The 19,460-nt window shown below is 43.7% G+C and overlaps 1 protein-coding gene across 1 annotated transcript in view; it reads right to left on the bottom strand.

Moving 5' to 3' along the window:
* The window catches only part of LOC137624258 (nucleolar protein dao-5-like), a 35,608-nt gene extending 16,408 nt beyond the window's left edge, over positions 1 to 19,200 (bottom strand). Inside the window, exons 1-4 of the mRNA XM_068354786.1 lie at positions 19,015 to 19,200; positions 14,113 to 15,538; positions 12,531 to 12,652; positions 1,443 to 1,605 (exon numbers count right to left, since the gene is read on the bottom strand). Coding sequence (XP_068210887.1) covers positions 1,443 to 1,605; positions 12,531 to 12,652; positions 14,113 to 15,538; positions 19,015 to 19,016 — 1,713 coding nt within the window. The 5' untranslated portion in view covers positions 19,017 to 19,200. The remainder of the gene's footprint in view (positions 1 to 1,442; positions 1,606 to 12,530; positions 12,653 to 14,112; positions 15,539 to 19,014) is intronic.
* Between the last annotated feature and the right edge of the window lie 260 nt (positions 19,201 to 19,460).

Genomic DNA, 19,460 nt, shown 5'->3' with positions numbered 1-19,460 from the left:
AGACAAACGTACGGCGTAGCAACCCCCCACACGGAAAGGAAGCTAGGCTACAAGGCCGTAGTAACACGTAGTAAAAGGGTGAACGACCTCAAGAGAGAGAGAGAGAGAGAGAGAGAGAAAGACTTAAGTCAAACTCGATCGCCACCCATAAAATTACGCCGTGGTGGCCTAACTGCCGAGGGCTCCACGTAGATATCGTACACTACACACACAAATCTGAAAAGGAAACTTACTCATTTCTATACTCAAATATATATACAAACATGAAAACATGTTTACATATATATTGAGTAAATGAAAAGTAAGCGATTAAGTAAAGACAAAACAAACAATGGCTGCCAAGCGAGGACCAAGACAGAGACGTCTGTCACAGTCCGAGCTAAAAGTGAAAGTGAGTATTCACCTGTGTGTGAGGGGGAGGAGGGGTAGCTAGCTACCACTCCCCTACCCCCCGCTAACTAGCGCGGCGGTAATACACCCTCGTTAAATTCTAATGGCTCCCATTTCAGCTACGCTAAAAGTAATACCCTTTGTAAATAGCGTGGTTTGTATTTCGGTTACGGAACAAAGGAGATTTTGTAATTACAGTACAGCGTACCCAAGCTTTTTATGGTATATCAAGATAACTAATCACTACCACAAATATAAACAAACAAAAATTATATACATTGATGCCTTTTAAGCTGATAAAGAATGAGATTTCAAAATATCCCCAAATGAATATGAGAACCAATACTAGACAAATATGTGCATAATTTCATAAAAAAACTTTGTATTCTTGTATATTAACATCTCTGGAAACCAGACTACTCTAATATGTGTAATCTATATTTAGGCAGTACAGTACATTAGGGAAAACTCCCTAAACTCATGCATTGATTTTAAAAGACCCTTAATTTTACTTTCAAGTTATGGCTTTCTTGCTAACCTGGAATCTTATGAGGAAAGCCTATAAATTTAAGAGGAAAAGACTTTCTAAAAAATAGCAGTGTTAAATCTTATCCTCTTTTGATCACTATTGTAATAAATAAAAGTTGAGGCAAAATTTGACAGATTACAAGCTTATTAAAAATCCAATAGCCAGATTTGAATTTCTGTACCTTAATCATCACTCAAGATAAAGCAAAAATGCAAAAATGAGAGCAAATATACATGGACTTGAGAGAGAATGAAAGATGACTTGTGAGGAGCAGAATTACTGGCATATACATTTGCATGGAAAAGAGACCTTGAGGAAAAATATAAATGATGACAGATAAAAAGATGCCACAGATAAGTAGTAGATAAAAGTCTTAAATTAAGTGGAAAAGCTTAAATATTTTATAGTCTTTCTAGCATGCTATTAACCTTAAAATTGACTTTTCAATTTAAGGTTGCTTTATCTTACAAAAAGAGGGATACCTATTTTAATGATAATTGTCATAAACACTGAAATGACTTGCCTCGTCTTGTTGAAACGTTCCCTGATATGAAGTGCTGTATGCTAAAACATCCTCAGTTCGTATTGCTACTAGTGAAAGTGCCAAAGACGAGAGGTAAAATGCTGGGGTCCATGGAATTTTGAGGCCATGTCCAGACAAAACTCCAATGCCACTAAGATCACATCTGTAAAACACAACAATAAGAGCACCATTAAATACCAGAATAGAATCTTTTTAATGTAAAATTAATTTTTTAACATTAGCCTTCAATTATCAGTATGTGTTTGCATATGTTATAGCAAGTCTACTGTAATAAAATAGGATTATCTTTGTTGGAAACACATTGAGGAAATTTTGGGGCATATTTTGATAATTTATCATATACAGATTTTTGCGGGCTTTCACTCTGATAAGTGGCACAATGTGGTAAATAACAAAGAATACATAGTACAGCTTTTACCTGAATATTCAAAATAGCCCAAAGCACGCAGTGAGCCCTTAACGCTGTTATAAAAAGAAATTTATATTTTCAACATTTCAGCCCTTTTTTATTTACTTGTACAAATATGTATGATAATATATTTAAGTATTTAAATATTTATTAATTGTATGAATATTTTAATGAATTAGCATATGCTTGTCTGAATTTTTATTATCAGTTTAAAAAATATTAATTCATCTTAACATTTCCCAAAACAACAATGAATGGACTCCCCAGCTCCAGTGTGGGGCCATATGGCCTGAATTCCATACATTCTATTTCACTGCCAACAGTAATTCCATACTTCATATCTCGGCTAACCTTTACTTTACATTTATCATTCAAGAGAGTTATCCACTAAATTTTGAAAAAGATAACCCAGCCAAAATCCTAGATAATACAGTAGATGTTTGTATCATCTACTGCCTGTATCTAAGGTATTCTTTTCAGCAGTATCATTCTCATCTAATGAATTCTATTGCCTTAAATACTTAGGCTCTGTCATGTTACTGTCATGCAAAGCCTAGAAAAAATAATTTGTTGGAAAAAGTACCAACTTTAGGTTTTGTCCATTAGCCCTGTGCTGGCTGTAGAAAAAGATTTCTCATATAAAGGGAAAATGATCCTGTTGCTGTATATGTGCCCCATTCCTGCAAGAGTAGAGCTAGATAGGTCACTGGCACCTCTGCCTGAAGAGAGAGATATTTTTCATATACACTAATACTTAATCATTTTTTAAGTAATAGCTTTGACTTTGTTAACAAGGTTCCATTTCTGTAATAAACTCCTATTACTAGTCTAAGTTTGCGATATATTTTTCATATAATCTTCCCACCTTATTCTGGCCATGTATCATACCTTTCTTTATTTATCTTTTCAAAATATCCAATTTCTTTGTCAGTGCTCATGTTTCTGATGCATAAAAACAGACATGCCTTGAGGTTCGATGTTTCTGTCATTCCAGTGTGCTCCCAAAGTATGAAAAATGTTTTACAGTACTACTTTCAAGACTCTCCGCTTCACTCTCGTGTTTTACTTGTAATACATTTCATTCATTAAAAATCTCATACTGCAAGTACATCTTGTAGGTCTTGGTATCTTTTCATGATAAAATATCTTACATTTTTTGGGGAGGATGGGGGAGTACAGTACTTGGTTTACCCCCACACCCTTCCCTAAATAGCTGCATGACCAATTCCCTGACCATAGTTAATTTTTTTTCCTGTACTATAAGCTTTGTTTTTCTTGTGTTGATATTCCATCTCCTCACTTCATCCTACCCTTTAAAAATTTCAATGACCTCTCCTTCAGATGCTACTGTTAACATTAGTTCATCTGTTAATAGCAGCTCTTAGGGGCCTCTTTTTATGCGTTTCTTTCTGGCTACTGATCACTATCATAATTGTCAAAGGGCTTAATGGTGATCCATGATGGCCCCCAAACACAGATCTCATGTTGTTCTTATATACCCACTACTGGTTTCACTCTTAGTGTTATGATAGAGTAACAACTTAGCTAAGTAAATCTATAGTACCATCTGTCAGTGTAACATCTCTCCTAATTATTTTTTGTGGTACTTCATCAAATACCTTTTTTTCAGAAATAAAAATATCTTGTGTTACCTCTTCCTCTGCACTGTACTTTTAACATTCTTGGCTCCATGTAATGAGAGAAAGATAAAGCATTTACAATGTACCCACAACAAAGTTACTGCCATTAGCCAATAGATTGTATCAAAATGTACTGGAGGCCCAAGCCAATTGAAAGGAAACAGTGAATTTTTTAGTTTCGAGGTAAAAGTCAATATAAGCCTAGCCTTGAGAGATCAGCAAAATGAAAATTGGGGAGGTTCAAAGAAATAAAAGAGGTTCTGGAGTATATCTTCCTGATTCTTAGCTAAAATTATTTTTTTGCCTCATGCTTTTCATCCAAGCCTTCATTTCCCTCCCAACCCATTGTTACCCCACTTATATGTTTTTCTCTTACTTGCTAAAAAAAATATCAGTTCAGGCCTTGCATGAATCTAGAAATACAACCATGATCTCTTTAAACACTTTATAAGAATTATGAATCAGACTTCATAAACTACAAAACAAAGCTTATTTCAAGAATAAACATTCATATATTTTTTTCATAAACTTGATGTTTTTGTTAGATTAACTGCAAAACAAAAATAGGGCTCATTTAAATAATATGTAGCAGTAGATAAAGAATAGTATTGTTATTGTGGCACTGGATATAAAAATGACAAATTCGAAGATAATTTGTATTTTTCCTAACCATACAAACCTTAGCTATTTACATTGGGTTTACCTTTTAGCGCAGCTGAAATGACGAGCCAATAGTTTTAACAAGGGTTAATTACCCCCGCGCTAGTTAGCGGGGGGTAGGGGAAGGGTAGCTTGCTACCCCCCCCCCCACACACACACACACACCGGTGACTTGCTTCACTTCACTTAGAGGTAGGACTTGACTTGGGGGTCAGGGATGGCGGGCACATATGTGTAAATAGCTAAGGTTTGTATGGTTAGGAAAAATACAAATTATCTTCGAATTTGTCATTTGTTCCGTAACCGAAATACAAACCACGCTATTTACATTGGGTGACTTGACCCTTAGGAAGGGTGGAAAGTCCCCAGCCTTACTGACTTCGGCTTGCCCGGGGGCTCAATCCCTCAGTGAGCAGCACTAGAGAAAAGGAGCCCCTGCACCTCATAAGTTCCTAGCATCGCTAGGAACGAGTGGCCTACATAAGCAGTGTGTGGAGGAGAGTGTGACTCGTCCTATGAAGTTGACATTGAGACCTTTTGATAGGAATCTAGGATAGGACGTTCCCAATACCACCTCGTCAGGGTATGGGGGACGCAACAGTATTAAGCTTAATACTAGGAGCACAAAGAAGCATGGGTTACCTGCAGAGGTCGAGGTCAGCTATGCGAGGACCAGGATGCTGCTTCCCCAAGAGAGGGGAGAATGAAGAAAGAAGTAAGGGTCAGACATACTCTTTCATTCACGCAGACTAAGACCAGGTAACAACGCCCTCAACCTACTGCTACTTGTCCAAAAAGGAGCCTGAGGTTAGACCAGCTGTTGTGCAGCCACCACAGGGCCGATAGAAAACTTATCGAGGCTCCTGTGGGTCACGTCTTGCAGGTAGTGGGCTGTGAAGGTCGTCTGACGCTTCCAGACCCCAGCTTGAAGTACCTGCGTCACAGAGAAGTTTCTCTTGAAGGCCAGGGATGCAGCAACACCCCTGACATCGTGTGCCCGAGGGCGACGTGACGGAGGGGGATCTGGATTCAAGGCATGGTGGATAACCCTTCGAATCCAAGCTGAGATGGTGTTCCTGGTGACCCTCCTCTTAGTCCTGCCTGTGCTCACAAACAAAGCTCGCACTTGAGGACGGACTGCAGCCGTTCTCTTCAAGTAGTGCCTCAGACACCTCACTGGACATAGTAGCAGCTGGTCTGGGTCGCTTGTTACAGAACGGAGACTCGCGATCCTGAAAGAGTCGAACCGAGGATCCGGCACTCCAGGATTCTGAGTCTTGGCAACAAACTCAGGGACGAACCTGAACGTTACCTCCCCCCACCCCCTTGAATGGGCGATGTCGTATGAGAGACCATGAAGTTCACTAACCCGCTTGGCCGAAGCCAAAGCGAGTAGGAAAGCAGTCTTCCAAGACAGGTGGCGATCGGAGGCCTGGCGTAATGGTTCGAAGGGAGGTCTCTTAAGAGACCTGAGGACTCGAACCACATTCCAAGGAGGAGGTCTCACTTCCGACTGGGGGCAGGTAAGCTCATAGCTACGTATGAGTAAAGAGAGTTCTAGCGATGAAGAAATATCCACGCCCTTCAGCCTGAAGGCCAAGCTTAAGGCTGAGCGATAGCCTTTCACTGCCGAGACCGAAAGGCGCATTTCCTCCCGCAGATAAACGAGGAAGTTCGCTATTGCTGGAATAGTGGCATCGAGTGGAGAGATACCCCTCCCACGACACCAACCACAAAAGACACTCCACTTTGCTTGGTAGACTCCCCCAGAGGACCTTCGCAGGTGCCGAGACATTCTCTCCGCAACCTGTTGCGGAAAGCCTCTCTCCGCGAGGAGACGCTGGATAGTCTCCAGGCGTGAAGCCGAAGCGAGGCCACGGCCTTGTGAGGGACGCCGGAGTGGGGTTGTCTGAGAAGCTCATGTCGTGGAGGGAGTTCCCTTGGGAGCTCCGTCAGGAGCTGCAGAAGATCCGGGAACCATTCCGCGTGATGCCATAGCGGAGCTACCAGAGTCATCGAACAGTTGACCGATAGTCTGGTCCTGTTGAGCACCCTTTTCATCAGACAGAACGGTGGGAAGGCGTACACGTCGATGTTGTCCCACTGTTGCTGGAAAGCATCTTGCCAGAGTGCCTTGGGGTCCGGGACTGGGGAGTAGTACAGGGGCAGCTTGAAGTTCAAAGCTGTCGCGAACAAGTCCACAGTCGGGGAACCCCACAAAGTCAGGACTTTGTTGGCTATCTGAGGATCCAAAGACCACTCGGTACTCACTATCTGCAAGGCCCTGCTCAGACTGTCGGCGAGCACATTCCTCTTGCCAGGAATGAAGCAAGCTGATAGTGTTACTGTATCGAGTGGATTTCGGTCCACCTCAGAATCTCTACTGCAAGATGGGATAGCTGCTGCGAAAAAGTGCCTCCCTGCTTGTTGATATAAGTCACTACCGTGGTGTTGTCGCTCATCACCACCACGGAGTGACCCGCCAGGGACCGTTGGAACTGCTGAAGAGCCAGAAAGACGGCCTTCAATTCTAGCAGGTTGATGTGTAGGCACTTTTCTGATTCTGACCAAAGGCCTGAGGCCCTCTGGTTCAGAACGTGCGCCCCCCACCCTTCTTTTGACGCGTCCGAAAACAGAGTCAATTCCGGGGGGAGGACGAGAAGACTCACTCCCTTCCGCAGGTTCTCGTCGGCCAGCCACCACCGCAAGTCCGTCTGTTCCAAAAACCCCATTGGGATCAGAATGTCCGGAGAATTGGATCCTTGATTCCACCGGGACTTGAGCCGCCACTATAGGGATCTCATCCTGAGGCGGCCGTTTGGAACCAGACGAGCCAGGGAAGATAGGTGACCTAAGAGACGCAACCACGACTGGGCGGGGAGCTCTTCTCGCCTGAGGAAGGGTTCCGCCACCCTCCTCAGCCTTGCTATCCGGTCGTCTGATGGAAAGGCTTTGTGGAAATTGGTGTCTATTAGCATGCCTAGATAAACCAGTTGTTGGGACGGCTGCAGAGAGGACTTCTCAAGGTTTACCACGATCCCCAGATCCTGGCAAAGATCCAGAAGCCTGTCTCGGTGCCGAAGAAGGGTCGACTCCGAGTCTGCTAGGATCAGCCAATCGTCCAGATAACGAAGGAGACGAATGCCGTTCCTGTGCGCCCAAGATGAAATCAGGGTGAACACACTGGTGAACACCTGAGGAGCTGTGGAGAGACCGAAACACAACACCTTGAACTGGTAGATCTTGTCGTCTAGGCAGAATCTCAGGTACTTCCTGGAAGACGGATGGATTGGGATCTGGAAGTACGCGTCCTTTAGATCCAGTGTGCACATATGAAGTCTTGTGGTCTCACCGCAAGTCTGACCGTGTCTGCTGTCTCCATGCTGAACCGGGTTTGCTTGACAAACCCGTTCAGAGCTGAGAGGTCGATGACAGGTCTCCAGCCTCCAGACGCCTTCTTTACAAGAAAGAGTCGACTGAAGAAGCCTGGGGAGCCGTCGACGACCTCCTGGAGAGCATCCTTCTCGAGCATGGTCTCGACTTCGGCCCGAAGGGCCAGCCCCTTTGCCGACCCCGTGGCATAGGAGCTCAACGACACTGGATTCGCTGTCAGGGGAGGTTGAGATGTTGTGAACGGGACGCGATAGCCTTGGCCGATCACTGAGACCGTCCAAGCATCGGCCCCGTGTTGCTGCCACCTGCGGACGCAACGCTGAAGGCATCCCCCCACAGGTGGACACGCAGGGGACTGCCACCCCTAGGGCTTGCGGCCGCAGCCGCCACCCCTAGGAGTCTTACCTCCCCTGGAGGACTTACCGCCCCTCTTGACCTTGGCTGGAAAGGGCTGGGGATTAAACACCACCTTCTTAACTGCCGGTGCCTGCTTCGGAGCCTTACGAGGCTGCTGCTGCTGTTGCGGCGGAGCTGGAGGCTTATAGGGCCGAGCTGTAAGGGCCCTATGGAGGAGGGAGTCCGTGCTGGATTTCCTCCACCTCTCAGCCGTTCGCTCCATGTCCTGAGGCTCAAACAGGTTCTTCCCCAGAAGGGAAGCATGTCTGAGCCTACACACATCCACGGCGGGGACCTTCGGATGGAATCTCTCGGCCACAGCATCGCGCCGCTTCAACACCGAGTTGGCCCACAGGGTGGTAACCTGGTGCGCCAAAAACTCGATGGAGCGGGTGCCCGAGAGTAAGAAGGTCTCCAGGGCCTTCCTATTGGTCTCCTTGGACAAGTCCTCCGAGCGCAATAGGATGACCAGAGTTCCTAGCCAAAAGTCCAGCCACGAAGTGGCCTGCATGGCACACTTAGCGACCTTTTCATGGCTAAGGATCTCTGCCGCCGAGAACGACACCTGCCGGGCAGAGAGCTTCTCAAGAACTCCCTTCGCCAGCTCCTCCACGGAGTGATGGAGAGGAAGAGCGAGGCTGGACTCACCCAAGATCTCAAAATACCTCCTCTGCTGGAGACGAGGAGGAGGGATGAGCTTGTTCCCGGCAGAGGAACGACTGGAGGAGGCAAGAATCGCGAGCTGAGCGTTGGCCCTAGCTCTGGCACTCTTCAGACCCCGAAACCAGGGCAGAGCCGCACTGGACTTAGGGGCCTTCCGAACGTCAAACACTTCATCTAAGATAGTGTCCTTGCCTTCACGGGGGCGATCACGGGGTCCATAAGCCCGGTAAGTTGCCTTATCAGGCTCAGGACCTGCCAGAAGGTATGTTCGGATTCCTGCGGGATGGCAGCTAAGTCTCCTGTCCCCGGAATCTCTTCCTGGGGTGAAGCGTGGACGTTCCCCCGGGGAGCCGCGGGTTCCTGGCGAATCCTCGAAGATGATTTCGGGACGGTCTTGGAGTCCTTGGATTCCCTCCTGGGAGGGATACAGGATCCCAACAAAGAGGTTCAAGGAGCCCCTTCCTCACGAGACGACTCTCCTCCATGAAGCGAAGTCTCCCCCCTTGGCGCCGAGGGGAAGACTACCGCTTCACTGGACTCACCCGAGGACGGAAAAGCCTCGTCCACGGGAGAAGGAGAAAGCACTCGAGCAGGAGAAGGGGGCTTCGCGACAGACCTCTTGGGAACCAACTTCGCCCTGGGGGAAGTCACCACGAAGTCCACTCCTCTCTTTCTCTTCAGCGTAGGAGAGGCAGCCGTTGGTTTGTTGCCCTGATCGGCGAGTGCTGGTTTCATTACCCTCACTAACGCCCGCATCAGAGGACCAAACCAAGTCTGTTGCTCCACGGACACAGAGTCCGAAATCCTCGCTGGAGGGAAAGGGATCGGGCGATCCTTTGGAGTGGACACCACAGTACCTGCCTGAAAAGAAGGGGGGGGAAGAATGATGCACTAACCTCTCCGCAGTGTCTTCCTTGTCCTGCACTACAATCCTGCGTTTGGAGGGAGGCGATCCCAAGCGCTGTCTAGGAACACGCGTTCCTGCTGATACCACTGGCTGCGAAATTCGCCGCGAACGATGGTCGCGCGGGCACGCAGGCGAGCGATCGCGCGGGCGCGTAGGCGGATGATCGCGCGGGCGGATGATCGCGCGGGCGGATGATCGCGCAGGCGAATGATCGCGCGGGCGAGCGGTCGTGCGGGCGCGAGGGTGTACAGATGAACGAGCGCGTGGCCGAGTCTGCGAACGAATGCGTTGGCGCGATGGCGAGGGAACGCGTTGCCGCGTGGGCGAGGAAGGTCGCTGGCGGCGTAGATCAGCAGGCGATTGGTGGTGAGCTGGCGAACGCTGACGCGCATGTGAGCGATGGCGCGTTGTCGCATGGTGACGCGTTGGCAAGCGATAGCGCGTTGTCGCATGGTGACGCGTTGGCAAGCGATAGCGCGCAGGACGCGCAGGTGAATGATCGTGCGATGGTGAGCTAGCAGATGGCAAACCATGTCCTTCCAGAACCTCTGGTCGACGACGCGTTGGAGAACGCGTGCGCGCAGGTTGTAAATCACGCGGGCGGTCCGGAGATCGCCGATAAACAGGTGATCATTGACGCGTAGGAGAACGCTGACGAACAGGCGATACTAGGATCGTCTGTGAACGCTGGCGAGCAGGTGATCGCTGGCGAGCAAGGGGGCGACGCGTGAGATCCTGTGAAGGAACAGGTGGCGCGGCGCGTTCACGAACAGGAAGATCGTAGGCACGTAGGCGAACATGTGCTTTTGAAACACGCGCTGGAGAACGCGGACGATGTTGCGTAGACACAAGATGAGGATCGCGAGAGAGCTCAGGAGACTGATGGCGCGCAGGGTGTCCAACAGGGACTACAGGATGATCAGAGACCACAGGGAAGCGCTGGCGAGCAAGCGGGCGATGATCCTCAAAAGAGCGCTGACGCTCAGAAGAGCGCTGACGAGCAGGAGAGCGCCTGTGCGCTAACACTGCAGAAGGACGAGCAGGAGAATGCTGGCACGCTAAGCGCTCTTCAGGAACCACAGGATGTAGGATGTCCTCAGGAGAGCGCTGACGAGGAGGGCGAACATCAGGAGAGCGCCGGCGAACAGGTGAGCGCTGACAAGGAGGAGAGCATTGACGAGCAGGAGAGCGCTGGCGAGCAGGAGAGCGCTGGCGAGCAGGAGAGCGCTGACGAGCAGGAGAACGCTGACAAGCAGGAGAGCGCTGACCAGCAGGAGAGCGCCTGTGCGTTAACACTGCACGTGAAAGGGAGGAATCCCTTTGCCCCGAAGGGACCGTTGCCCGTCGGGTGATGAGTTCCCCAGAAGGTGAAGTTCTAGCAGGAGTAGGAGAACGGTCTGCAGAGAGGTCCAAAGGAGCAGGAGCTGTAGGCTGAGTATGACGAGGAGAGTCCCCTTCGGAGGAAGAAGATCCAAAAAGGCGCCTCTTAACCCCCTTATAAGGGGAAGGGAGGCCCTTGCGACGCAGCGGACGGTGAGCCTTACGGCGAAGGCGGCCACGGGGAAGATCATCAGGACCATCAGTCCTCCGAAGGGGAGTCTCAGGCAAAGCACTTCCCTTAGAGGGAAGCTGAACAGCAGAAGAGCCCGTAGGACTCACTTCCCCCTTCGAAGGATGTACGGAAGGGGAGGAGAGCCGTCAGCACCATCATCCTCAACTGCACCTGCAGAGGATTGCCCTACCCCGTCGGAGGCCTCTGCCACCACGACGTCGACGATAGACAGAGGGTCTACCTCTGCTACCCCCGGCGACTGCTTAACGGCGGCCCCCAACGAGACAAGGTCAATCAAGGCGACCCTGGAGGGCAAGCCCTTAAGCCCCAGGGAAGCCCAAATCTGTAAGAGATCATCATTAGACAATGAATTATCAACAACCTCCCCCGGAGGACGAGGGGGAACCGCCCCGCTATGGGAGGCGACGCCCTCTCCCCCCGCCCAAGGTCTGGAAACAGAACTAGGGCCTGCGCTACCACTCGGCCGACTCTCCTTAGGAGCCGGACAAGGGGGAGCTTCGGAGGAGGTTTGGGCGGCGAAAGAAGAGTCCCGAGAACCTTCCTCCTTCAAGGCAACCCCCGAAGGAGAACGGTCTCTCTTGGACTTCTCACGCCGGCGACCAAACCTCTCCCACTGGGAGACAGACCACTCCCTACACTCACTACACATGTATTCCTGGTCACACCGTCGGCCCCGACACTGAGGGCAAAGGGTGTGAGGATCCGTATCCAAGGCCGACATAAAGGTCCCACAAGGGCGGCCGGCAACACCAGGGCACGTACGCATAGCAAAGATAATATAAGGTAGTCAACTTCAAACACACACACAAGCTGTAGTAAAGAAAAAGCAGAAAAAAGATTACAGGCTGTCAACGAGGACGATGGACAGACATGTCTGTTCATCGCCGAGCCAAAAGTGAAGTGAAGCAAGTCACCGGTGTGTGGGGGGGGGGAGGGGTAGCAAGCTACCCTTCCCCTACCCCCCGCTAACTAACGCGGGGGTAATTAACCCTCGTTAAAACTATTGGCTCGTCATTTCAGCTGCGCTAAAAGGTAAACCCAATGTAAATAGCGTGGTTTGTATTTCGGTTACGGAACAATTGTGTATTGTTAATAAGCTCTTATTTCTAAGTACTGTATTATTACTAGGTTCTTTTTAGAACCTTTAAATCACTTTGCATTAGTTATAGAATATTAATAATATAATAAGGCATTGCTTATTAGCTTCATGCAGTCATGATTTTATCTATACACAATATTATAATAATAATAATGAGGATAGAAAATGGCTGCAAGCCTTTCAAAGCCCAAATGTATTGGGCCATTTTCGAAGAAAATATAGACTTTTTACATAGAGAACTTGTCTATAGTGTAATCATCTTCAAAGAACATACATTAATTTTTAATAATAATAATAATGATAATAATTGAGTTTATGTTTACAGACCTGTCACAAGCTGCCGTAAAGCAGATGGTTGTAAGAAAAATGATTAGAGCATAGAAGATATGTGCCATTCTTGAATTGTACATTGAAGGCAGCTTTGCAGGGTCAGTCTCTAGCAGAAAAATCTGTAAAGTACAAAACTTGTTATTATAATTCTGAGGTAATATTTACTTGTCCAGATAGAGTACTTATAGTACAGTGAAAATAGTTTTTAAAATGTCTTATACTGCACTTATCCTATAATATACCTATTTTCTCTTGGTAAAATATGACAGGAAGTCTCAAAATGTGTAATATCTATCACTGTGCTATATATACATACATACTTATGTACATGCAACATCAATAGGGTTGTAGTAACTTAGTGGGAACGTTTTTGACTCTCAATCTGTGGGCTTTAAAGTTAAGCTGCACTTATTGCCTAATTTATTTCACAATAAAAAAAACCATAACACTGCTTCAGTGAGCTAGGGATGGGTCTGAAGGGCCTATCCATTTACTGCTAAATCACCAGTAGCCATTGCCTGGTCTCCTATGGTCCTATTTTGGATGGAAAAGGGGGCACTGATCATGTGCACATTAGTATACATGTTCAGTCTCTTGAGATATTTCTAATAGCACAATGACCTGCTCTCTTTCCTCATCTACTTGTGAGTGACCCTTAACTTTTACACTCAAAAGAAAAATGGTCTGGTTTGGAGGTCAGTTATGTATATGGCAAGAAGTATAATAATATATATTGAAGTCTAATACCCTTAGCCTTATGTGACATAATCCTAGGAACCAAAACATCAGTCTGTCTAAATTTATAGAATATTGCCAAGCATTATTTTACTAATCATCTTTTTCTTTGGTCTTAGCACCAAGTCAGCCTATTTCTTACCTTCACCTCATTCCAGTATCAATTCCATTAAAGAAATAATCCTTAAAGTTGGCCTGTTAGTCTATAGATCTCTCCGAAGGGATGGAAAAATATGATCTGGTGAAGACAGAAACAAAGGGAAAAGGAAGAAGTGTATAGATAAGATTGAAGTCGAGCCAAATGAATTATTAAGGGAAGCTGTTGGGACACTAGGAGATTGAGAAGCCAATCCTAGTAGATTAAATCCAAAAAATGAATAGTTATTTTTAAAGGAAATGGAGGCACTAAACTATAATAACATAACATTGAAGGAAAGAGGAAAAGGGGATGTTGGCATTGTAAAATAATATTTGAAATTAAAGAGATAAAGAAAAGGCAAATGGATGAAATTAAAGAGTGATAATGAAGAGGCAAATGGATGAAGTGAAAAGATGATAGCAAGTGGAAGAATATAGGAACAAGAATGAGATAAGCAAAAGGAAGGGAACGTTAATCAATATTTTACTTGGCTTATAAATAAAGAAAAATTTTAAACCAAATATCCAAAGTATAACTAATAACTTGAAAATCCCCATTCTCCAAATGATGGTCTGTGGGTTAAATTACTGTGATTAAAGTCTCTCACTTATCAGAAGGCTAGACTTGCAAAGCATGTGACATGGGGCTATTAATACTGATAATCAAACCAAACTTGAACTCATAAAGCCATTACCAAATACTTACTAAGAGACAGTGGGCTAGGGTTAGACCAGCTAGGAGACCCTGACATAAAACAGAGAAAGTTCTAAAGCCACTTTGGAGAAAGACTGCATAGGATGATCTAGTTTTGATTTGGGTGGCATCATGAAATCTTTCACTCCTTTTTGGAGATCCGTCATCATCTTGTCTTGTCATTACAAACCCACCAATTCTTTCTTGAAATACAGCATTAATATTTCCATGAACTGTTGGAAGTGATGTGGTAGACGTATGTAAAAGTCCTGGGGCTGCTACTATTCTAGGATCTTGGGTTATGTCTACAACATCATCTTTGAGTTCCTTCAGTTGAAGGCTGATGAAAGATTCTTCATTGGCTGTATTCAACAATAACATCTGAGATTCACTCTTTTTACTCTTAGTTTTCTTTCTTTTTGGAATCAATTCTGGACTAGGAGATATAGAGGACAAAGGTGGAGCTGATGGTTCAGGACTAGAGTCATCTAAGTACATTGTATCAGCTTTCTCTGTGTATTTTGGTGGATCATCGGTATAAACAATACTTTCCTTTACTTTCCGAACTTCAATTAACGGACCATCCTTCTTTCCAAAAACTGGAGGAACATCATCTGAAGCATTGACAAAAAAGGTATCTTTACCCAGATCCATAGGAAGATCACCTTTCGAAGTATAATCCTGATGACTTTCGACATCGTAAGTAGAAGGATTATTTTCTAGACTATGAAGGGGTGGACTGTCTTCTGGACTGTGGAGAGGTAGACTGTCTTCTGAACTGTTGAGAGGTAGACTGTCCTCTGGACTGAGGAGTGGTGGACTATCATCTGGAGTGAGAGTTATAGGGCTGTCGTTTGAATCATAACCTGATACATCATCCCTCTCAGTGGGACTTTTCCCTTTTTCCTTTGCTGAACGTCTATGGGAATCTTTACTTTTAATACTAGCCTCATCAATTAATGCTCCAAGCTTGGCTGAAAGGAGATCAGTATCAGCATTATTTTCTGAAGACTTATCAACTTTTGTAGCTTTTTGGCTCGTAATAGATTTAGCAGATGATGGCTTAGATTTGGCTGAAGAAGGCTTTGATTTTGCAGAGGAAGGTTTTGACTTGGCTGAGGAAGGTTTAGTTTTTACCAATTTTGATCCTGTACCTTTAGAAGTTGCTGAAGAAGGTTTTACTGATGATGTTTTCCTATGACTTTTTTCTGTCTTTGCAGAGTCTTCACTGGTTTTTGAGCTCTTCTCTTTCGGCAAGACATCTTCTTCGAAAGGAAACTTTTTGTCGCTTTCCTGAAATTTAACTGTAGTCTCTTTTTTAGCCGGCGAGTCTTCAATTTCTACGGCCAATGACGTTTCAAAAGATTCTTTAGATTTCACTTCCCATCTTCTCCTGCGACTATTCTTTGCTGAGGATACTCGTGAATCTTCCATTCCCCTAGAAAAAAAATACAGTATTATTTAAACTAATAGGCCTATATCTCAATAGATACTTTTTAACCAAAATGCTTCAGTAAGTAGTTCAATTAACAAACTTCATTTCACAAGTTCACCCTTATTTTTAGACTACTGTATAGTATACATAGTATTCTGTATCAGTCCTCACAGAAACTATATTTAGGCATAATCATTCTAATATTAAAACTCAAATTTTCAAGAGACTATTAAAACTCAAAATTTTGAAAAGAAGCCCTAACAAGTCCTCAAAGTTGATTTAAAAGAAAAAAAAAATTATCTTACTAAACTTTACTAAAGTTATTGTCCATTGGCAAAAATCAAAGTTATAATTTTGTAGCATACAAACTATAACCTTCAAATTTTTCACATCAGTCATTGTACAATATACAGCATTGGAGTATCTTTAAAAGCATTTAACTAGTGCTGAATATTGTTTTCAACAGCTTCAGTCACATAGAAAAGACATTTGTTAACACTTCTCGATGAAATGCATTTTGTCTCATGAACCCGTAAGTAGGTAAGGCTGTCAGTGCACTTAATGCAGTGCACTGTAGGCATTACTTAGGGACCTTTGCAGCATTCACTTGGCCCCTAGGTGCACTTGCTTTATATTCCTCTACTTTACCTCTGTGCCTGCTTCTTTTTTTCCTTTTTGCAGTCCAACCTCTTTTAACTTTCATTTCATAGTACAACTGCTAGGTTTTCCCATAATTACACTTTGGCACTGAATGACCTTGCAGGCCACATCACTAGGCTAAGTAACTCCAAATTCATAAATCCAATAAAATTTTGGTTTCATGACAGCAATATTACTCTGTCCATTACTTAAACCTACATGCTTCTGTGCAAAATGGGTCATAACTCTTCCAAGCATTGCCAGGCCATCCTTCTTTGACTCATTTGATATTCTAAAGTTGATTAGAACCAGACAAGAACCCATTTTAAGATTACTAATTGAAATTTTGTTAATGGGAAAAACTTGGACATTAGTTTTTTTACTCTAAAGCAGAAGCTTCATCACTAAAGCCAAGTTGAAATAGGCCTCAGCAATTAAATAAGGCACAAACCTAGCCACACGTGTCAGCTATTGAGAAAGAAAAGTTGTTTAACAGTGATACAAAACTGGAGAGGAAAACAATTGCACTTCCTTTACATTCACCCTTAAATCTTTTCTTCACCAAGCCTTGATAAGTTATATAGTATATTTTAAACATTTTGAAAACCAAGAGAAAGTTTTACAATACAGTAGTTCTTAAAATGCAAAAGGCAATCTTTACAGTGAAATGAAAAACAATTTACAAGGTACAGAACAGTAAATGCAATGGATGAGTTTTATTTCTAGCCAAGCACCATCTGTAATACATCACTGTACCCATTATACCTTTAAACTCATAGTAATTAATATTCTTACAAACTAAGCTATAACCCTAATTGGAAAGCAAGATGCTATAAGCCGAAGGGCACCAATAGGGAAAAAAAATAGCCCAGTCAGGAAAGGAAACAAGGAAATAAACTACAAGAAAAGTAATAAACAATCGAAATAAAATATTTTAAGAACAGTAACAAGATTAAATTAGATATTTCATATATAAACTATAAAAACTTCAAAAAAACAAGAGGAAAAGAAATAAGATAGAACAGCATGCCTGAGTGTACCCTCAAGCTAGAGAACTCTAAAACAAGTGAGTGGAAGACCATGGTACAGAGGCTACGGCACTACCCAAGATTAGAGAACAATGGTTTGATTTTGGAGTGTCCTTCTCCTAGAAGAGCTGCTTGCCATAGCTAAAGAGTCTCTTCTACCCTTACCAAAGTAACCACTGAACAGTTATGTTGCAAAGAATAATTATTTGGTAATCTCAGTGTTGTCAGGTGTATGGGAAGAGGAGATTATGGAAAGAATAGGCCAGACTACTCGATGTATGTGTAGCCAAAGACAAAATGAGCCGTAACCAGAGAGGGATCAAAAGTAGTACTGTCTGGCCAGTCAAAGGAGCCAATAAATTTCTAGCGGTAGTACCTCAACGAGTGGCTGGTGCCATGGCCAACCTACTACCTACAAAATCCTTGTTCCTTACTCTTGTGATTTGTCATCACAGCATGGCAGTCATTCAGGGAAGTAAATCCTAAGGTACATGAAATTAAAGTTTACTACAGCTTCACTTCCAAGCGAACTAACTACCCAGTACAGCTACCATACTCTCATATAATGCAATGATATCCTCAGAATATTTGAGGAGGGGGGTTTGTTTAGTGTGCCATTCAAAGATACATTACTGTACTGAGTTGTATTAAAATGTCTGGTGAGTAAAACCAGGTTTCGTACATTAGTTAGATTAGTGGACGGGGTTGTTTCTCCCCTATTTTGGGTTCAAACACAGTGACAATGGTTGGGTTAAGGAGGAACATGAAGTTTGAATGTACTATATGCTACTATAGTGCTGATGCACAGTGAAAAATTTACCAGTTCTCCTCCCTAAAACCTTGTGGTTTATTTTTATAAGAATTATGAGTTGGTTCTGTCATAACCTCAAGGTAAAAGACAAAGAATTGTCTAAAATGGAGGAAAAAGCAGCCGATGTTCCTGGTTAGGGAAGGAAACTCGAGTTAGCCTGAGTTATGTCACAATAAGTAACTTCAATAATTTTCTCTCTATGATTGTCTTTGGCCACACAATAATAAAACTTGAGAAAATTTGGAAAATCTTGCTCCCACATGCCGTCACTAGTACAGTAAGCATTGAAACAATTTTTCTCCCTCAACCTAACCTAGGATGGCATGTCCTCAACAGGTGTGGGGGGGGGGGGGGGGCTTCAACCTCAAACTAACCTGACCTAGAATACCATATTACCACTCACTATATATAAGAGTTCTCTTGCTTGAGGGTACACTTGAGCACACTATTCTATCTTAGTTCTCTTTCTCTTGTTATTTTGAAGTTTTTATAGTTTAAATATGATTAATTTATTTCAATGTTATTTTTAAACTTCTCTTGTAGTATTTTACCCTATTTCGTTTCCTCACTTGGCTATTTTACCTGTTGGAGCCCTTGGGCTTATAGCATCCTGCTTTTCCAACTAGAGTTGTAGCTTAGCAAGTAATAATAATAATAATAATAATAATAATAATAATAATAATAATAATTGAACGGTACACAGGTAAAGATATACATAATTGTTTCAAAACAGTACTGTATAAGATGCTAAGGTACCGTATAGCACACAGCAACAATCTCGGTTTGGCTAGCTAACCTAGCCTCTCATTTAGTAAAATAGCGATATTATTTTACTCGGAATCTGTAATGCAGTAAAACTTTGCCAAAATAGCTAGAATAAATAAGGCCATTTTACAATTAATTGATTGCCGATAGGTAGCTTAGTCATAACGCTTTAGCTTCTGACAATGTACTATTCCAAACTATTTAATAATCGCAAGAAGAATTGAATAAATACTTACATTACTGCTGGTTCCCCCGTGAAATTCTTGATTAACTGGGTGCAAAATTAATTAAATAATGCCATGGCCCTGGATTTATACAAAATAAAGTCATTCCCGTTAAGAGGCAACTTGCAAATTGTTGTGCAAAATCCACGCAAATTCTTTCGTGGTGTCTGACGCAGAGGAATGTTTACATTTTCTAAAAACAAATGTAAATAATAAATAGTGTGTCGTTCTCTATAAATATTTTGTATATTTTAATATTTTGTGCATTTAAATTTAAATATTGGATAGAAGATTGAATATCTATACATTTTTTTAATTTTTATTTATTATGTGTATATTATAACTATTTTAACTGAAGGATGTAAAAGTGACAAATTTTACAGGTCTGTGAATGATGGTAACAAGAACGGATCAATAGCCTTTTTTTGTTTATGTTTGTTCATATGTGTCAAATTCAA

The sequence above is a fragment of the Palaemon carinicauda genome, chromosome 31, assembly GCF_036898095.1.
Source record: "Palaemon carinicauda isolate YSFRI2023 chromosome 31, ASM3689809v2, whole genome shotgun sequence".
In the NCBI taxonomy this organism is placed as follows: domain Eukaryota; kingdom Metazoa; phylum Arthropoda; class Malacostraca; order Decapoda; family Palaemonidae; genus Palaemon; species Palaemon carinicauda.
Note: the sequence above shows the minus strand (reverse complement) of the source record. Positions and strands in the feature narration are given on the sequence as shown.